Source organism: Trachurus trachurus, assembly GCF_905171665.1.
Source record: "Trachurus trachurus genome assembly, chromosome: 17".
NCBI classification, from domain to species: Eukaryota; Metazoa; Chordata; class Actinopteri; order Carangiformes; family Carangidae; genus Trachurus; species Trachurus trachurus.
The window spans coordinates 14,286,990-14,303,347 of NC_139900.1; the positions used below are offsets into that span (position 1 = coordinate 14,286,990).

A 16,358-nucleotide genomic window follows, 5' to 3' on the forward strand; every position below is an offset into this window, starting at 1 on the left:
TCTGAAGCTCGCACAGATGAAGTTTTGTTTTTGACTATCTGCTAAAACAGCATGACAAATAATATTCACTTGATAACTTAATATCCATGAAAAAATAACAGCTCACTGTCTGAAATTTACCTTGAAAACACATTTCACAGCTAAAAATGTATGTATTCCAAAGACAACAACGAGCCCATATGTTATTCTGTACATTTGGCCTGGTTTTATTGTGAATATCAATTAATAAGTATGGTTAAAAGAATACATACAAACAGCAGGGTACAAGTTTAGACAGAACCTTTTACAATAATGTTGGTTTAAAACTTAAAAACAGGCAGCATCTCAATCCTGTACAATAAAGTTACACCGGGGCTGCAGTCCAACACTGTGGTGCAACAGGATGTTACATTTGGATGTAACATGGATGACGTGTGATGACTAACCGGCACCTGGTCTCGTGGTCCCAGAATAGCAGCTAATTGATATTTTCGGCCCTCTTTGATCCAACTCATTAACACTATTTCTCTCTAGCGTTTAGTTGAAGGCAGCAGAAAAAGGGATTCCTTACATTTGAATCAACTATATTAGTGCTAGAAAAAAAAAATCAACTTCTAGAGAATAAAACGGCCTCTTGTAAAAGTCCCAGATACCGAGCTTAAGTTGGGGGTTGTTTCATTTTCTTAGAGGTTGCAGAGGGACGACAAGAAGCAGTGCATTTGAAAACAGAGAGTTATTGAGAGAAATTTAAATAAAACAAATTTGCGACTCTGCAATCAGAGCATGTGGTTAAACACTTATAAAAAAAACTGTTTCGTGATTCCTTCATTTACCATCGTTCAATATTTAATCAGCTTTTTATGCCCCAGTTTTTGTGAAAATGAAGGCCAAAGAAATTAGTTGTAAGAAGGCGCGAGTTGATCTTTCGCCCTCAGGGTGGCGCTGTGACTCATGGAGACTTTGGTAAAGAGATGTTTACAAATCCTGACAGTTAGCGAAGCCTGATTTCAGTCCTGCTTCAGGTAGAGTCTGTTTTAGTGTTAGAGAGCTCTGAGAAAAGGACAACTTTGAAATGCATATGGAAGGGGTATGTGTGTATGTGTGTGTGGGGAGGGAGGGAGGTTTGATCAGTTTTCACATTACCATTTGACCCTACAGTACAACAAGCATGTATCAAACACAGAGAGAAACGTCCATGTTCGTATGTCAGCCATTTAAATATACAACTACGTTAGGCAGAATATCACATACTCCGCTTTTCTCTGAATACATACATCCTGCACTGCTTCTTCATTTAAAATAGCTTAACAATAATCAAAACATAAATTAAAGTGTACTACAAAAACAAACAAAACATTGTATTCATTTTTCAACACTGACTAAAGAGATGCTTTAAAGACACTGGGGGCAGTTCAGAGAATTCACCCCTTGAGTAGCCAAGTCTGTGGTACCAGTCTGTTAGTACAGCTCCTGAATGGAGACGGAGCTGGTCTTACATCCCCCCACGAGGATGAAGAACTGCTCGAATTGAAAAAGGCAAACTCTGCAGTTTGAAGAGAGGAGTCATTTAAAGAAACAGAAAATCTTATCCTGTGTTTTTTTTTTTTCTCCAGGCGTGAGTTATTTATTTATTTATTTTTTTGCCCCACTTTGTTCTCTTTGGCTTTTACACCTTTTAATTTCAACATGACTGCAGAGTTCACCTTTAAGGCTTCACCGAAAAACACCTGGAGCTGTGTTAACATTCATCCCACCCATCATGAGGTCATCATGTGGCTTCGCTACTAGTTCAGTACAGTATATACACAAGAGTCATGTGCATGCTTGAATTGCTCTTGTTTCTTTTCCCTCCATTAAAACAAAGTGGCTTCAGTTTTCAGTACTTCTAAAAGTTGACAACATATACAGAATGTAGTAGCCTAACGTTTTCAGCGCTGCTAAACGTCCGTTTTCTGATATTTATATATATATATAAAAAAAAGAAAGGTAAAATCTAAGTCAACATCGCTTTTCTGTGACGTGATTAGCACTGCAGATGCCTAAAGTGAGTGAAAAGGCTGTTGCGCTTGGATCTATCTCAATGTTAGTGTGTGAGCAAAGGTAAATTATCACGTGCGGCCGGAGGTGTGTGTGCAACGAGAGCTGTATTGGAGTATACGTCAACAACTGTACACCTGCCTGTAGTGTGTTAAGAGTATTGTGTTTGTGTTGCTCCAGTGTGAGTGTTGGGGACAAAGTAAAAAAAAAAATGCCCGTGTGTTTTTCACACTTGATCAAATAGTAATTGCATATGTAACATGTTGTTAGGTGAAATGTTTACAGTTACACTAGTTATCTAAAAGCAATTTGATTATGCTCCATTTAACAAGCCTGTCATTTCTGAATCATTTCTTAGAAAGTTTCTTGGAAAGAAAAGCACTGATAAAACTACTGTAAAAAATGGGTGCATGTGATTCATTCAAATTAGTTGCTAGAGTAACCTAAAGAAGTGGAGCAATAATGTGTAATTGGTTGACAAGCTCGCAAACATTTCAGCATACCATATACAGTATGAAGAATAAACATTTTGTTTTATTTAAGTTAAAATAGACTTTTTATTTCAAAGATGTTCCTCTGGATTTTATCAGTTGAAAAAAATACTAACAGAACTCAATACATTTTCTTTAAAACTATTACAAAATTATGTTTTTCTTTCCAGGAAACTCAGGTCTTGTTGATAAAAATGGACAATGCATAAACTGCTATATTAGATCTAGTTTAAGAAGTGATCAGGCTTGAGTAATGACCGAAATCTACTAAGTGCAACTGCAGATGAAAGTGCAACTAAAAACTACATTTCTGCACACGTAAAAATCACGTCAACACATGATCAAGAAAAGCGAAAACGCGAACTAATCCTAAAAGAACGGGCTCTTCAATTTATGATCACTTCTTGAACCTGAAGTGAGAAGTGTAACTGTAGAATTACTACGTGTGTATTTGCCAGATAACATAACATGACGCATGTCAAGGTTAGTCTAATTGTATTTTTCCATCCATCTGATGTTTTGTGATAAAACAAGTCATGAAATAGAATAAAAGAAATTATCCAAGACCACTATTTGATCAGGTTTGGTGCATGTGTGTGTTGCATGGGGATAACAGTGAGCCAAGAGGAAGGGGGGGCCCTATAGCAAGGCTTTCTCTGAGTAGTGGGCATCTGCGGAAGGTGCTATGCTCGGGCCAGAGTGAGTGTTGTAGTTTGGAGTCTGTGTCATGCCTGTGGGAGTCGTGCCTGGGGCGGGGCCGGGGGCTGGGTTCTGGTAGGACTGAACGTCTGCTGGGGCCATGCTGCCTGGAGCTGCAGTGTAGACTGGCGGCTGGCCCATGTACATATGAACGTCACTGTGGAGGAGAGTGAAGCAACATGACTTACAACGCTACAGCAAGATGGAGTCATTAATGTATAATCATTAAAAACTGCAGCGTAACGTCCGGGGCTTAAACTAACAATTACAGGCCGGTCATCGATGAAGGTCGGTGACACTAAGGGGAATTAACCTGTAGCTTCATTTGCATGCTTGGTTCGACCTAATTTAGATTTCTGTTCTTTATACTTTAGTGTACCAGGACACCAAGACGTGTGTGAACTCACCTGGGAGCTGGCTGGCCAGGTATGGGGGCTCCAGCTGGGAGCTGCTCCATGGGAACAGTATATCCCTGCACTGCAGTACCGCTCATCGCATATGAACCTGATGCAGGCTGGCCAGGGTAGACCTGTGGTCAGAAACATGCACAAAGCTCCTACTGAGTTATATAAATACATACACATATATATATATATATATATATATATATATATATATATATAGATAGATCGTTGTATCTGCATTTCATACTGAGATAAACAGATAATACATTGATGGCATTTCAGATACACTGTAAAATGAAGTACCTAATGTGTGGGGCTCAAATCTTTTCTGCTGTGCAGCCCAGACACAAACGGGTCACAGTGTCACAATAACAAGCTGACAATACCTGTTGTGCTGCATTGGCAGGCTGCTGCATGTAGTACTGTTGGCTCTGCAGCTTGGCGTACATGGCGTAGACCGGATCTTCATTCATCAGCTTTGCGTACAAAGACAGAGCTTCCATCACCTTCACGTTCAGCTCTGACAGCTCCGAGTGCTTCCTGATCATAGAAACCAAGAAAATACACACAAACTATTTGATTTCTGTAATGAGGCTACATAATATGTAGATATTTTATTTTATCCTTGCACATCAATTAAGAGGTTGCATCTATTGTAATTTCTGCACCTGTCAATATCCTCCAACTTCTGGTCAATGAGAGGTCCCATTTGATTACAGGCACCTGATCCCAAAAAATAAATAAAATCAATATTTGTTATTATCATCATTATTAACCTTTACAAAAAAAACGACATTGATTAAAAAAAAAAAAAGTAAACTAAATCAATTTACAATAACAAATGAATGTCACCTTCAAGCTGTAGTAGCTCAACACTGTCTGACTGGTTGTCTGTGGGATCTGCACTCTGGATCATCTGCAGTAGCTGGTCCATTTTGTCCTGAAAAATAAAGTTTCTGTAGTGAGACTCTTCCAGGAGCTGTAATGAGCTAATTTTCAACAAAACTACATCAAAGTTTAAAGGAAGAGAGAGAGGGAAAGGGGGGGGAATTGGTTCACTAATTAATATCTCTAAATAGAAAACATTGTCTCTGTAAAGCCATTGTTCCGACTTTGTTGTGACTCATTTTTGAGAGGGTGACACATGAAATGTTGCATGTTGACACAAAACTCTTTGTTGATACAACTTTATTGATATAACAGTGACATTTTCAATGAGGCCGAGTTAGTGCACACTGGAGGGAACTCACCTCGTCTATATATACAGGCTCCTGTTCGGGCTCTATGGTCTCCACCTGGATGTCCTCACTGAACTGTACTGTCTTCTTCTCTGTCTTCACTGCACGTGTCCAAGCAACAGTGGAGGTGGCACCAGAAAAACAACGCAACAGTACCAATCAGAAAAACATGCGCAAGAAGTCAGGATGCGGTGGGTCGATCGTCCGTTACTAACACTAGTTCAGATATCAGATGACAGTAAATCTGATATAAGCTAGTGGGAATTTTCTTGACATGTAAAAACTACTCGATGATAAAAACAGAAAACATGTTGTCTGGGAGGAGGAAGAAAGCCAGACAGCAGAATGCATTGGTGCATGCAGTGTGAGCGCTTTAAGGGAATACACATTTACAGAAGCAAAAGAATATGATGAAGCAATAGAAGCTGTAGAAGGAGCAAGCGATAATAAGAAAAGTGTGGCAAAGCATCAAACATCTGTTTGTAATGAAGACGCATGACTCCCAGCAGAGAGGAGACAGTATAGACTAGAGGTTTACGCCCTGGGCTAAACATGTCTGTGGCTCACAGCACAATCTACTGTGAATGAACACAGTAAAGACTTGAATGAATGAGCTGAATTGAACAAAAAAAAGGAGCATGCATGACTTTACAAGTAAATGCCCATAACAAAGCAGCATTTGAATGGCACATTCAGATTTACAGATTCAATATGCCTGACAATCAAATTTGTTGCATCATTATCTGAAATGGTACAAGCTGCATAAAGCTCTTAAATAAGAGGAAGTATGTCTAAAAGCTATCAGAACAATTCTTGTATGGCTTCCCAGAAGTACAGGCAGGGTTTGTGTGAAGTGTGTGTTATAACCCATGTATCATATTGTGTTTATGACAACAATAACTCGATTGCTTTGTCTTTGTAATTGCACTTTGTTCTTAGTATTGTTTCACCAGCGGTGTGTAAGTGATGAAAGTATTTTCCCCTCTGGGATCAATAAAGCAATACTGCTAATGGACTAAATGGGATATGAAGTACTAGCAATGACATAAATGGATAAGCGATGTATTCACTCCGTGTATGTGTGTGCGTGTGTGTGTGTGTTTACACTCACTCATCTCAGGCTCTGCAGTGAGGTCAGCAGTGACAAAGTTAGAGGGGAACAGCCCCACTCCTTGGTATGTTTCCCCTTTCCACCAGTTGGGGTCACTGCACAAAACAAACACAAACAACAAAACCATTTTTTCAACCTGGATTTAACCCTTTCGGTATTTGCTAAATCCGTCTTTGCTGTGCTCGTATTTTGTCTGCATGTGTAAAGGTTCACCTATCGTCCAGGATAGTGATGATCTCTCCCGACTTGAAGGTGAGCTCATTGTCCTCTGCAGCCTCGAAGTCATAGATGGCGCGGACCTTCCTGCCGTCCGACTTGTGTGAGGAGAGCAGGGTGGAGGTGCTCGGGTACAGGCTCGACAGGGACGTCTGTGGCTGCTGACGTTGCTCCTTCAGTGACAGCTCGATAGCTGCAAACAAAAAAGAGACGGAATGGTGCGTCTGCATTTTTTTTTACCCTCAAAAGCTTTTAACCCTTACTGAACAGCTGCAGTCCATCAATCCAGTGCGAGCTGTGATGCAACGCCAGTAAAGACATGAAGGTGTCAGCGTGCATGTTTCACTTGTCCATTCTTCTGATAAGCAGCTAGGAGCCTACTTACCTTTGGCCAAGTCTTCTTCTTCTTTTTTGTTTGTTGAGGTGGATGGATCCTTTGCCACTAAAGCAGGGCTGGCTTTTGCCTGCTCTGCAGCCTGTGGAAAAAAACAAAACAAAAAAAAACATCATATACTTTACAGCCCGTCGTTTTAAATCACTGCCTGAAAAACAGCCATCAGTCATTTAAAAATGTAACAGACTGTTATGAGAATCGGTACCGGAAAATATTGTAATGGCACCGCTTCTCATCACAGCTGTACCGTTCAATAAAGTCCTCGTCACGTAATGAAAGCACATCAAAGTCGGCACCTCGTAGAATTTGCGCTGTGCCTCAGTTTCATTCGTTTTTTATTTAGCCTACAGAGTTTCACACAAAACTTTGTGATAGCTGTAGGAGACTCTCCATGTTTTTCCTTCTGCCATAGTAAAAGGGGAACATTTACATTTTTTCAGACAAGATAGTCTCATGAACTATTCAATTTTTTTTTCATTGAATGACTATTCCATTATTCGAAAATAATTTCCCCTCCTTAAAACATAAAATACTCTTAAAGGAAGGAAATAAATATTTAAAATTCAGGATTTTGACTTTTTTTTTATAGACCAAACAACTTTAATTACCACACATACACACAAAAAGAACAGGAAACAGAGTATCTGTACCGTATTGATTCAAATGTGAAAGGTACCCATCCCTAATGGTAAATGGGCAGCACTTTTCTAGTCTTATCAACCACTTAAATCACTTTATGCTACAAGCCACAGTCTTCCTCCTGAGCCACAACTGACCCACTACTCATTAACCGAGTCTCAATATCTCTCTCGTCTTTACCGCCAGTCCACCTGGTAGCAACAAACACAGATTGAAATGTACAACAGACAGTCTGCAGGTACTGTATACTGTACCTGGGATCCCACCGCAGGGAAGGTCACGCCCTGCTCACGTAGATTCTTGATCATGGCTGAGATCAGGCTGAGCTGTGGATCGTTGCGGAAGTCCTCTGCCCACTCCACCATGAGGGCTTTCAGCTTCTCACAGACTTTGGGATGACCCTGGAGACACATAAAAAAAAAAGCATGTTATGGGAACAAGTGTGTTGCATGGCTTAATTTCAGGTAATCACAGGTTAATCCGAGAATGACAACGTACCTTGTTTAAGACATTACTGACTTCACTGGCAAACTCTCTGGAGCAAACCTCCAAGTGAAATATCTTCCCACAGTTTGAGACACAAGCACCAAGGAGCTGCAAGGACAGAGACAAGGGTACAGGATATATTCGTGACAACAGGCGACAAACGTGTAGCAAATACTAAGATGCAACAAGACGCCTCCATTAACTGAACAATCACATTTACACCAAACATGGCTGCTTGTTTCCGGTCTGCTTACAGTTAGTGCCTGCATGGCCACATGAGGATCCTTGTGGTTCACTCTTCTCATTATAGAGCGGAGACATTCTTTAGGCCTGCAACACAAGGGTGGAAATCAAAGGTTTGGGGAAATTAATTGCTTGGCCACAGACCAATGTCGCTGTAGACATTTTTTTTACCCCAAGTATGAATATTTATCTTCAGTTTCTCCTTGTGTCCCTGAGTTCAACCTCCTAACATGGTCATTGCATTTTGAAGGAATGAAGAAATCCTAAAGAAAAGCTGATAGATGTGTTCGAGGGCAGCAGACTGTTAACTCACCCAGTGCGCGACTGTCCTATCTTATCACATATGTCCAGAATGAGGCCCCAGTCCTCAGCTGTGTTCATCTCACTGGTCGCTTTCTCTGCAGGGAAAAAAAACAGAAGGAGGACAGAACTTCAGGATTTTAAAAGCACATATTTGGAAACGGAGAAAAAGAGAAGAAGAGGAATGAGCCTCTTAAGATCAGAAATAATAAATCTTCTTGAAACAAAAAGTGGTTGCAACAAGTTCCTGTGTATCATATTTTGGTACACAGACGACCTTTGTTGTACCTGTGCAAACAACAGCGTTATTATGCATCCTTACAAATGAGAATAAATGAAATAGAGATACAAAGGAATGACAAAATAATAGAGGCCCCTTATAATTCAATAGTACTCCAGTAAATGTCAGTCTAATGAAGCTCATATTGTTGTCTGAGGTATTGATTTAGTTTATTTGAGTGTCACTTGTGTCGAGGTAAAAATAATCTAATTCCACAGTGGTGAGAGTTTCTTTTCATCAATGCACAGTTAATAATCAGATCCTTAATACAACAGTCTCACACAAGTCAAAGTCCTGCATTTAAAGTTCTTCTTGAAAACAGTGATATTAGCATCACAAAAATGTAAAATATAGGCTATTTGTTCTGCAGGAAAATGCTTCCTTTGACTGATACATGATTCTGTCTGACATTAATAATGACACATTCATGTTCAAGCTTTTTCAAGGTAAAGCTGACAGCTGATTTATTTAGTCCAGCACCTCCCAGTCCAGGGGTCCAGTCTTTCCAAAGTGTTGTCCACAAATCCGTTTTCAGCTTTGAGCTGCTTTTAAGTGACCCATTACACAATATTGGGCTTTGTTGTTCCTCAAACTCCTATTTAAATGAATGTGTCTCAATAGGACTCTTTTTGGTGATTAAAAAAAAAAGCATTACAGAACATCATGAAAACTGAAACATTTTACACTAAACCACTGGAGTCATCTTTACAGTTTTTCTAAATTGCTAAAACACTAAACCCTATTGTCTGAACCAAATGCTCAGTGCCCTGAATCCATTTATTGAATTGGTCACCCTTTTGGCAGAACCTTAAGCACTTTTCACCTAGTTAGACACAACTTGCAAACAAATTCTCACCCACTAAAACACATTTTGCACTGTGATGCACTTGTGTTGCATAATGGTAAGCACAGGTAGCAAAAATGAAACTCAATGAAAGCACACAAGTGTCTAAACTTTAACACAGCAACTCAAAACTGATCACACTTGTGAAGAATATAAGCCAGTTCAGGGAGCTCTGTTTGTTGAAGTTTCACTATGGATAGAAACAACCTGAGAGGCAGAGGCATGAGCCAGCTGAGGAGGCTTAGATGAATAATTGCACAGTGGATACTGTATGCACTTTTGTAGTTGAAATGTGATTCTTGTTTATATATTTTTTATTTTTTATTTTCGAACTGGGGGCGACTGCAGTGAGGACTGTAGCCTCTACATATGGGATGTCTGCTCGACCTACTACACCCCTATATTTTTATTTTTTACTAAAAGTGCTAAACAGGATTTTTGTTTTGCTTTGCACAATGCATTTTCCTGTGAGCAATGAAAACTAGTTCTACAGCTTTATGATCTGATCTGAATGTATTTGAAAAGGATGGAAGGTTTGAAATGTGTCTTAGCAATTGAGAAAAACTGCAAAAATGTGTGGTGTTTGATGCGCTTAAAATATTTTTAAATGTAAAAACCTGAAAACTACCTAGCACTCCCTACCAATACATGTGTAGTAGTTGAAGATGTAAACTTCCCATAGGATCAAAACCACTGTAGCCATTCATTCAATAACTGGGTGTATCAGACCAATATTAACAATGCTGTAAATCAATAAGCAGGGCAAGGTTGTTATGCTCAATATTTCCTGCATAAATATTCATATAGACGTTGCAATATCAGATTGCAAACACCAAAATACAGGTGTGGTATATTTATCAAACACATAACTAAACAGAAAATGACCATTAACGCTGAAATAACACCAGACAGACTAAACACACCAATTATAAGCTTTAGCAAATTAGCATTTAGCCCCTTTGAGGGCTGTATCAATGTGCAGCGAGGTGTTTGTGTGTACTTTGCCCACCCCCGTGTCTCTGTAACATGCTAATGAAGTGGTTAACCACTCGACCCAGAACAAAGAGAGGAAGGGAAACACATCGTAGTTGTTTGGTTTTTCACACACCAGCCCGCATCCTCTTTCACTTCCCAAATGTCTGTGAGATGTCAGGCTTATCATTACTGTGATAAGTCAACAAACAATGGGACACAACAGTGAGGTCCTGATGAGGAGGCTGATGGTTAGCGAGCCAGCTAACTAGCTTCAATTAGCTGATGACAACAACATCTGCGGGCACAACACGCCAATTAGACTCGACAGAAGATAACAATTACTTAAATAAGCCTTGAAAAATAATATAAAAACAAACACACAAATGGCTTTAAGGCTCATCTTGTCAAATATTTAACTTTGTGAACGTTTTTTATCAGGGATTGAGGATGCTAACTGCTGCTAGCTGCTGTTGCTAGCCAACTGAGCTCACTGGCTAGCCACGAGCTAATCACAACAAACACGGGAAAAACACAGTCACAGCAACAGTATTAGTTCACATATCCTAAGAATAATGATTTAAAAAAATACACTACAAAGGCAGCCATGTAACACCAACAACAGTGTGTATCCTGGGGCTAAGTGAGGAGGCTGTACACAAACAACAAAGCTACCATAGCTAGCCTGCTACAGATAATAAATATTAGCCCCCCAGTTGTTGATTTACTCACCAACATCTTGGTCAAATGGGTTCGTCGCGAAGAGAGGCATTGCTGGTGTGTCGACAACAACAGATTCCGCCTTTCTCCTGTTATTTCTTTGTCCCTCTGCTTTATTTCATACAGTAATAAAAACGCATAGTAACGACAGCAGCTTCATGAATGGATGTCTGACTCCCCACACAGTCACAGTCAGTCACTCCTTCAGCTTCAAGCGTAGTGTGTTAAATTACACCATCGGCTGTAAATTATCACTCACGCCTTGTTAATTAACTGTACAGCAGAGATAAAAGTGAACCATCAGCTGCAAATTGCCCTTGCCGAAAAAAAATAACATGTCATCGTCAGGTGATGGAGATCATGTGACGTTATCTCATCGCTGAGACCGAAAAAAAAAAAGTTGGGGTGGGTGTTTCTCTGCTTTCCCCCTCATCTGGACCGGGTCAGAACAGGAAACAGGAAAACTGGTCAAATCTGGACTAGATTATAGATCATCAAAGAGAAACTGAAGACTAACTCTTTTTTTTTTTTAATCTGTGAAACCTTTATTCTGTTTATGACAATTAAGAATCCACTTCTGTGTAGCCCCTACAGTGATGTTTCCATATGTCCTCTATAAGGGGATATATCACAATGAATATTCCCATCCCCTGCATGGATATGTGAGTATCAGTCTATGGTATCAGTCTGTAATATGTCATCATATAGGCTACCTACCCACAAGTGCACCTCAGTAAGTTAGAATATCATGGAAAAGTTTATTTATGTCAATAATTCAATTAAAAAAACTGAAACTAAAACATTACACAGATCCATTACACACAGAATAAAACATTTCATGTCTTTCTTAATTGAATTGCTTTTAATTGTAATGATTATGGCTCACTCATTTAATGAAAAGGCCTACCTAAAATTCAGTAGCCTCAAAAAAATATTGAATATTACAAAAGACCAATTATTTAAAAAAAATAATTAAAAAAATGCATTTTTAATACGGAAATGCTAACCTTCTGAAAAAGTATGTCCATCTATATGCTATTTCACTTGAACAACTGGAAATTGACTTTTCCATGATATTCAAATTTATTAAGATGTAGGCTACCTGTATAGCATGCTGTGAGTAGTTATATTTAATGTATAATTTTAAAATTACATGTTTTATATAGCCTAATGTTCCTTCTGATTAGTGCCACATAGGGCTCCTGCTCTGATTGGCTGTCTGTAGCTACAAAAGTGATTATTGATCTGAAGGTCATCAGTTTAATCCCCATATTGGCTGAGATCACCCCAGAACAATTCATGAATTAGGAAGTCCTCTGATTTCTCTGCAGTTTATCAACTATTCCACTGATATTTCTCCCCCATTCATCTGAAGTCTCTGGGAAGCACAATCTGACACACACATAAACACAGTCACCATGGCGACCTCTGAGGGCACAGGTGATTCCCATGTTGACAGAGATCACACCCCAGCAGTGCCCCCTGGGGTGAAGTGCTCTTTCTTCTTTCTTGTTGAATAAACAACTGCATGTAGTGTTTATGACATGAAATCATTGACTCCACAAACAGTTTATTTCCCATTTTATTGTGATAAGTGTCCTGGCCTGATCCATAGGAACTTGGTAATTTAATTAAGGCCTAATAATAAGCCTTGAGCCAGATTACAAACTGCTACTCAGTTCTTAAACATAATATGAATTTGCAGAAGTCAATCATATAACAATAACAACTGATTATGCAAATAATAAGCATGTAACATATTTCACATATTGTATTTGGCATAATGAATAAATCATTGTATAATGGCTACATTACAAAACATTTACATATTGTTAATGAATGCCTCATACTGTATAAAACTCATAATGGCAGTCTAAAGTCTAAAAAAATATTCTTCATAAAACAGCAGCGCTGCTCACACAGAACATCCATTATCACAAAAGTGACACTGATATTTCAGTTTGCAGAAAGATGAAATTTAAACTAGGTTTATCTCAATTTATTATCAGAGTTTGCAGTCGTTTGCTGATGGTGAGTGGATATTCACCATTTTTGTGGGAGCTTATTTCAGAGCACAGTTCTCAATCTGTGATGTATTTGACAGTATAAAAATAGTTCTACTCTATTAACAACATTATCCTTTGATATAGATTCTTTTGTGAGTCTAAGGATTGATAAGGCAGTTGAGAAAAAAAATGATATGAAAATCAATCCCAACCATTATTTACAGATACACCTGTACAACAGTGGCTGTACCAAATCTTGACTCAGTATAGCCTAAATAAATGACGACATTCGCATATTTCCTTCAGTACCAATACGAAATCAATACCATAGTGGGCTGGCTCTGTGCTTGTTCTGTCTTCTGCACCTTACTGTGTTGTAAAGTGCCATTAAGACAAAGATCAGTCCAAGTCTCGGTGAAGCTGATCTGGGCTGGCTTTATCCGAGGCCTCTATTCATCTAGAGCGCCTCCTCATGTCCTTCATTGTCCTCGCATCTTCAACCTCAACTTCAGGCGCTAGACCTCTCCTCCAAAGACAGCTCATACTGTCTTAGATGGATGCTATAAAACTGGAAGTGTTACTGCAAAGAGAAGAACAGACATGTATCACATAAAATTGATTTTAACATGTTGATTAATCTACAGTTCTAGAAACACAACTACTGTAAATATGGTAATTTTGGCCCAAAAACAACAATACAGTATCTACACGTCCATGGCAACTGAGGACTGTGTAATACAACTAAAAGCTCCAGAACAAGTGAGTAAGTGGTCTTTGAGCTGACCATGTTTTGCTGCTATTGCTGCAGCCAATCCCATTTACCATATAGCTTACGAGTACTAATGAGAGCACCAGACATGCATTAATAAGTTGCAGAAAATAGTCCCCAATCCATGCACTGTTGAGTCCTATTTGAGTAACATTTGCTGAAGACAACAAGTGTCACAGACTGGGTGTGAAAGTCTGAAGATATTGGGAGACAAACTAATCTCTAGGCAATTGAATCAAGTCAACTGGACTCAGTTTTTGTCTTGAAGACGTTTCGCTAGTCTGACTAGCCAGTCTAGTCTACACGAACTGATGAAGCCTCTTGGATAAGGGGCGAAACGTCTTCAAACCAAAAACTAAGTCCAGTTGCCTTGATTCATTTGCCATGACCTGGACAAATGAGAATTTGCACAGACGAGACAAACTAAGAAACTGTTTCGTCCATATAAACCGGAGCTTTCAAAATTCAAAAAAGAGATGTGATATATAGATGGTACTGACAGTCAGAGGCACGTTCACAGATGAAACCGATGCGGTCAGTGCAGTAGAAATCATTCCAATTGGCATTATGGATCAGACCAGCGCAGTCCTCGCCCTGTTCATGACCATGGGTCCAGTTATCGGGTTGACCGGGTTTCCACTTCCTGATTGCCACAACACAACAATAACATGTGAAAGATGAGACGTCATAAAAAGAGTGCTTGCTAGTTACATTCACAGAAGCGTGTTGTTGTGAACATAATAAAGAAATTGAACCCACTTGAACACAGGTAAGGTGCCATCCACCCACTTCCAGACATTTTCCTCTTCCCTATCAGTCAGGCCCAGCCAGAAATAACCCCTCCCAGCGATTGCATTTCTCACAAATTGCTATGGACAGAACAGCAATGGTTATTTCACAGGATGTTTAGTTCAGAAAAAAAAGTGTGTGTTTTTCTCAGTCAGTGACGATAAAGATAACGTCTGGGTCCGATTTTATTCACCTGTTCCTCGTTGTCATTGATAATGAGCATATGAGATGACACGTTGGAACAAAATAGCTTCGCCTCATCAAAGTTGAGTCTCTGAGACCCAGACGAGAGGTAATAGCAGCTGTCTCCAAACTTTCTGAACTCATTTGGGCAACCTGGAACAGTTAATGGCCAAAAAGTCAGAAAGTCAATTCACTGAAGAAGCCAATTTTCACCGAAAAAGTGTCAAGATATATTATTTATGATGAGCAACATATCAGTTTTCAATCTTGCAATCTTTTTACCCACCAGGCGCTGCGGTCGGGGCGACGGAGGGCTGGACCTGCCGAGAAACGGTCCCTGGTTCCTCTGCTGTCTTGGGAGGCACAGGTGGTTTGGGAGGTTCAGGGGCCTGAGTGGGCTGAAGTGGCTTTACGAATATAGGAGGAGCAGGTAGCCCCGGTAGCCCTGGAGGACCCGGGGGGCCGATGGGTCCAACGGGACCACGAGGCCCGTCGAGCCCTGCAGGCCCGCCTGCTCCTCTGGGTCCCTGTGGCCCTTGTGGTCCCAGCATTCCCGGTGGCCCATCCCTACCAGGAAGTCCCGGAGCGCCAGGGTCGCCTTTATCACCGGGGTTTCCAGGTCGACCTCCGGACCCTCTGGATCCTTTGGCCCCGGGAACTCCCCGAGCACCGGGTGCACCCTTTGGACCTGTTGCGCCTGGTGGTCCAGCAGCACCTTTCTCTCCTTTGGGTCCCACCAATCCCAGCATCCCTTTGTCTCCTTTATCACCCTTCTGTCCCGACTGGCCCACTGGTCCCTGAGGACCCCTGTCACCCCGGGGGCCCCTTGGACCCGGTGGACCTGAAATATAACCATCAGAAATTAAATCCCAAACAGAAATAAAGAGGTTTAGTGTTAAAGTTAAAGCAGAAGTAAGCCATCCAGTCGTTTTGGCTAACAGTAGTCATAGTCATGGATCTATTGGTCCTCATCCCTACGTCACCACATTCACGCGCATCCCTTGGCTGCACACATGCCGTTCTCTCTCCTCATTGGATAAAGCTTGTAGGATACAAGGAAGTATACAAGAAGTTTTCTCCTCGGCAGGGCTTACAGCAGAGCAGAGTGACTGACAGACCCGTGTTTCTGACCAAACACTCTATGTAAGTGATTGCTGTCGGAAGATATAACTTATATTAACACAAATATTCCGCTTACTTCTGCTTTAAATGTTGGCTTAAGCAGCAGCAGAAATGTGAACATTAACTTCTCTCAAGTCATTGTCAATACAACACTTTATTAATGTTTAATGTTAAATTCAACTTGTGTAATTGTTTAATCTGAATTTTACAACTGTGTTTATTTATTCATGTTACCTATTCGCTGTATTATCCACTGTATTTATTGTATTCAGTGTATATTTTGTCCTATTTCAAAGCCTGACCAAGGACAAAGACTGCAAATTAGCTGAAGCTAGATGTCTTGTACGCATTGCATTTTCCATTTTCTGTGGCAATGTTGTATTGTCCCTGTTATAAGTAAACATTACAATAAAATAAATAAAATAATAACAACAGA

General features: G+C 40.1%; 2 protein-coding genes across 2 annotated transcripts in view; both read right to left on the reverse strand.

Moving 5' to 3' along the window:
* Positions 1 to 188: 188 nt before the first annotated feature.
* stam (signal transducing adaptor molecule (SH3 domain and ITAM motif) 1) lies at positions 189 to 11,402 on the reverse strand. Its single transcript, XM_083991531.1, has 14 exons — positions 11,066 to 11,402; positions 8,251 to 8,335; positions 7,949 to 8,024; positions 7,707 to 7,802; positions 7,463 to 7,609; positions 6,561 to 6,651; positions 6,173 to 6,368; positions 5,960 to 6,054; positions 4,861 to 4,949; positions 4,463 to 4,550; positions 4,279 to 4,333; positions 3,997 to 4,150; positions 3,614 to 3,735; positions 189 to 3,363 (listed from the first exon to the last, which is right to left on the reverse strand). The coding sequence occupies exons 1-14, from the start codon at positions 11,103 to 11,105 to the stop codon at positions 3,147 to 3,149; spliced, it is 1,551 nt and encodes a 516-aa protein (XP_083847657.1). The 5' UTR covers positions 11,106 to 11,402; the 3' UTR covers positions 189 to 3,146.
* A 1,249-nt stretch (positions 11,403 to 12,651) lies between these two features.
* Positions 12,652 to 16,358, reverse strand: part of colec12 (collectin sub-family member 12) — a 29,052-nt gene continuing 25,345 nt past the window's right edge. Inside the window, exons 6-10 of the mRNA XM_083991663.1 lie at positions 15,087 to 15,641; positions 14,811 to 14,953; positions 14,588 to 14,697; positions 14,329 to 14,471; positions 12,652 to 13,639 (exon numbers count right to left, since the gene is read on the reverse strand). Coding sequence (XP_083847789.1) covers positions 13,620 to 13,639; positions 14,329 to 14,471; positions 14,588 to 14,697; positions 14,811 to 14,953; positions 15,087 to 15,641 — 971 coding nt within the window. The 3' untranslated portion in view covers positions 12,652 to 13,619. The remainder of the gene's footprint in view (positions 13,640 to 14,328; positions 14,472 to 14,587; positions 14,698 to 14,810; positions 14,954 to 15,086; positions 15,642 to 16,358) is intronic.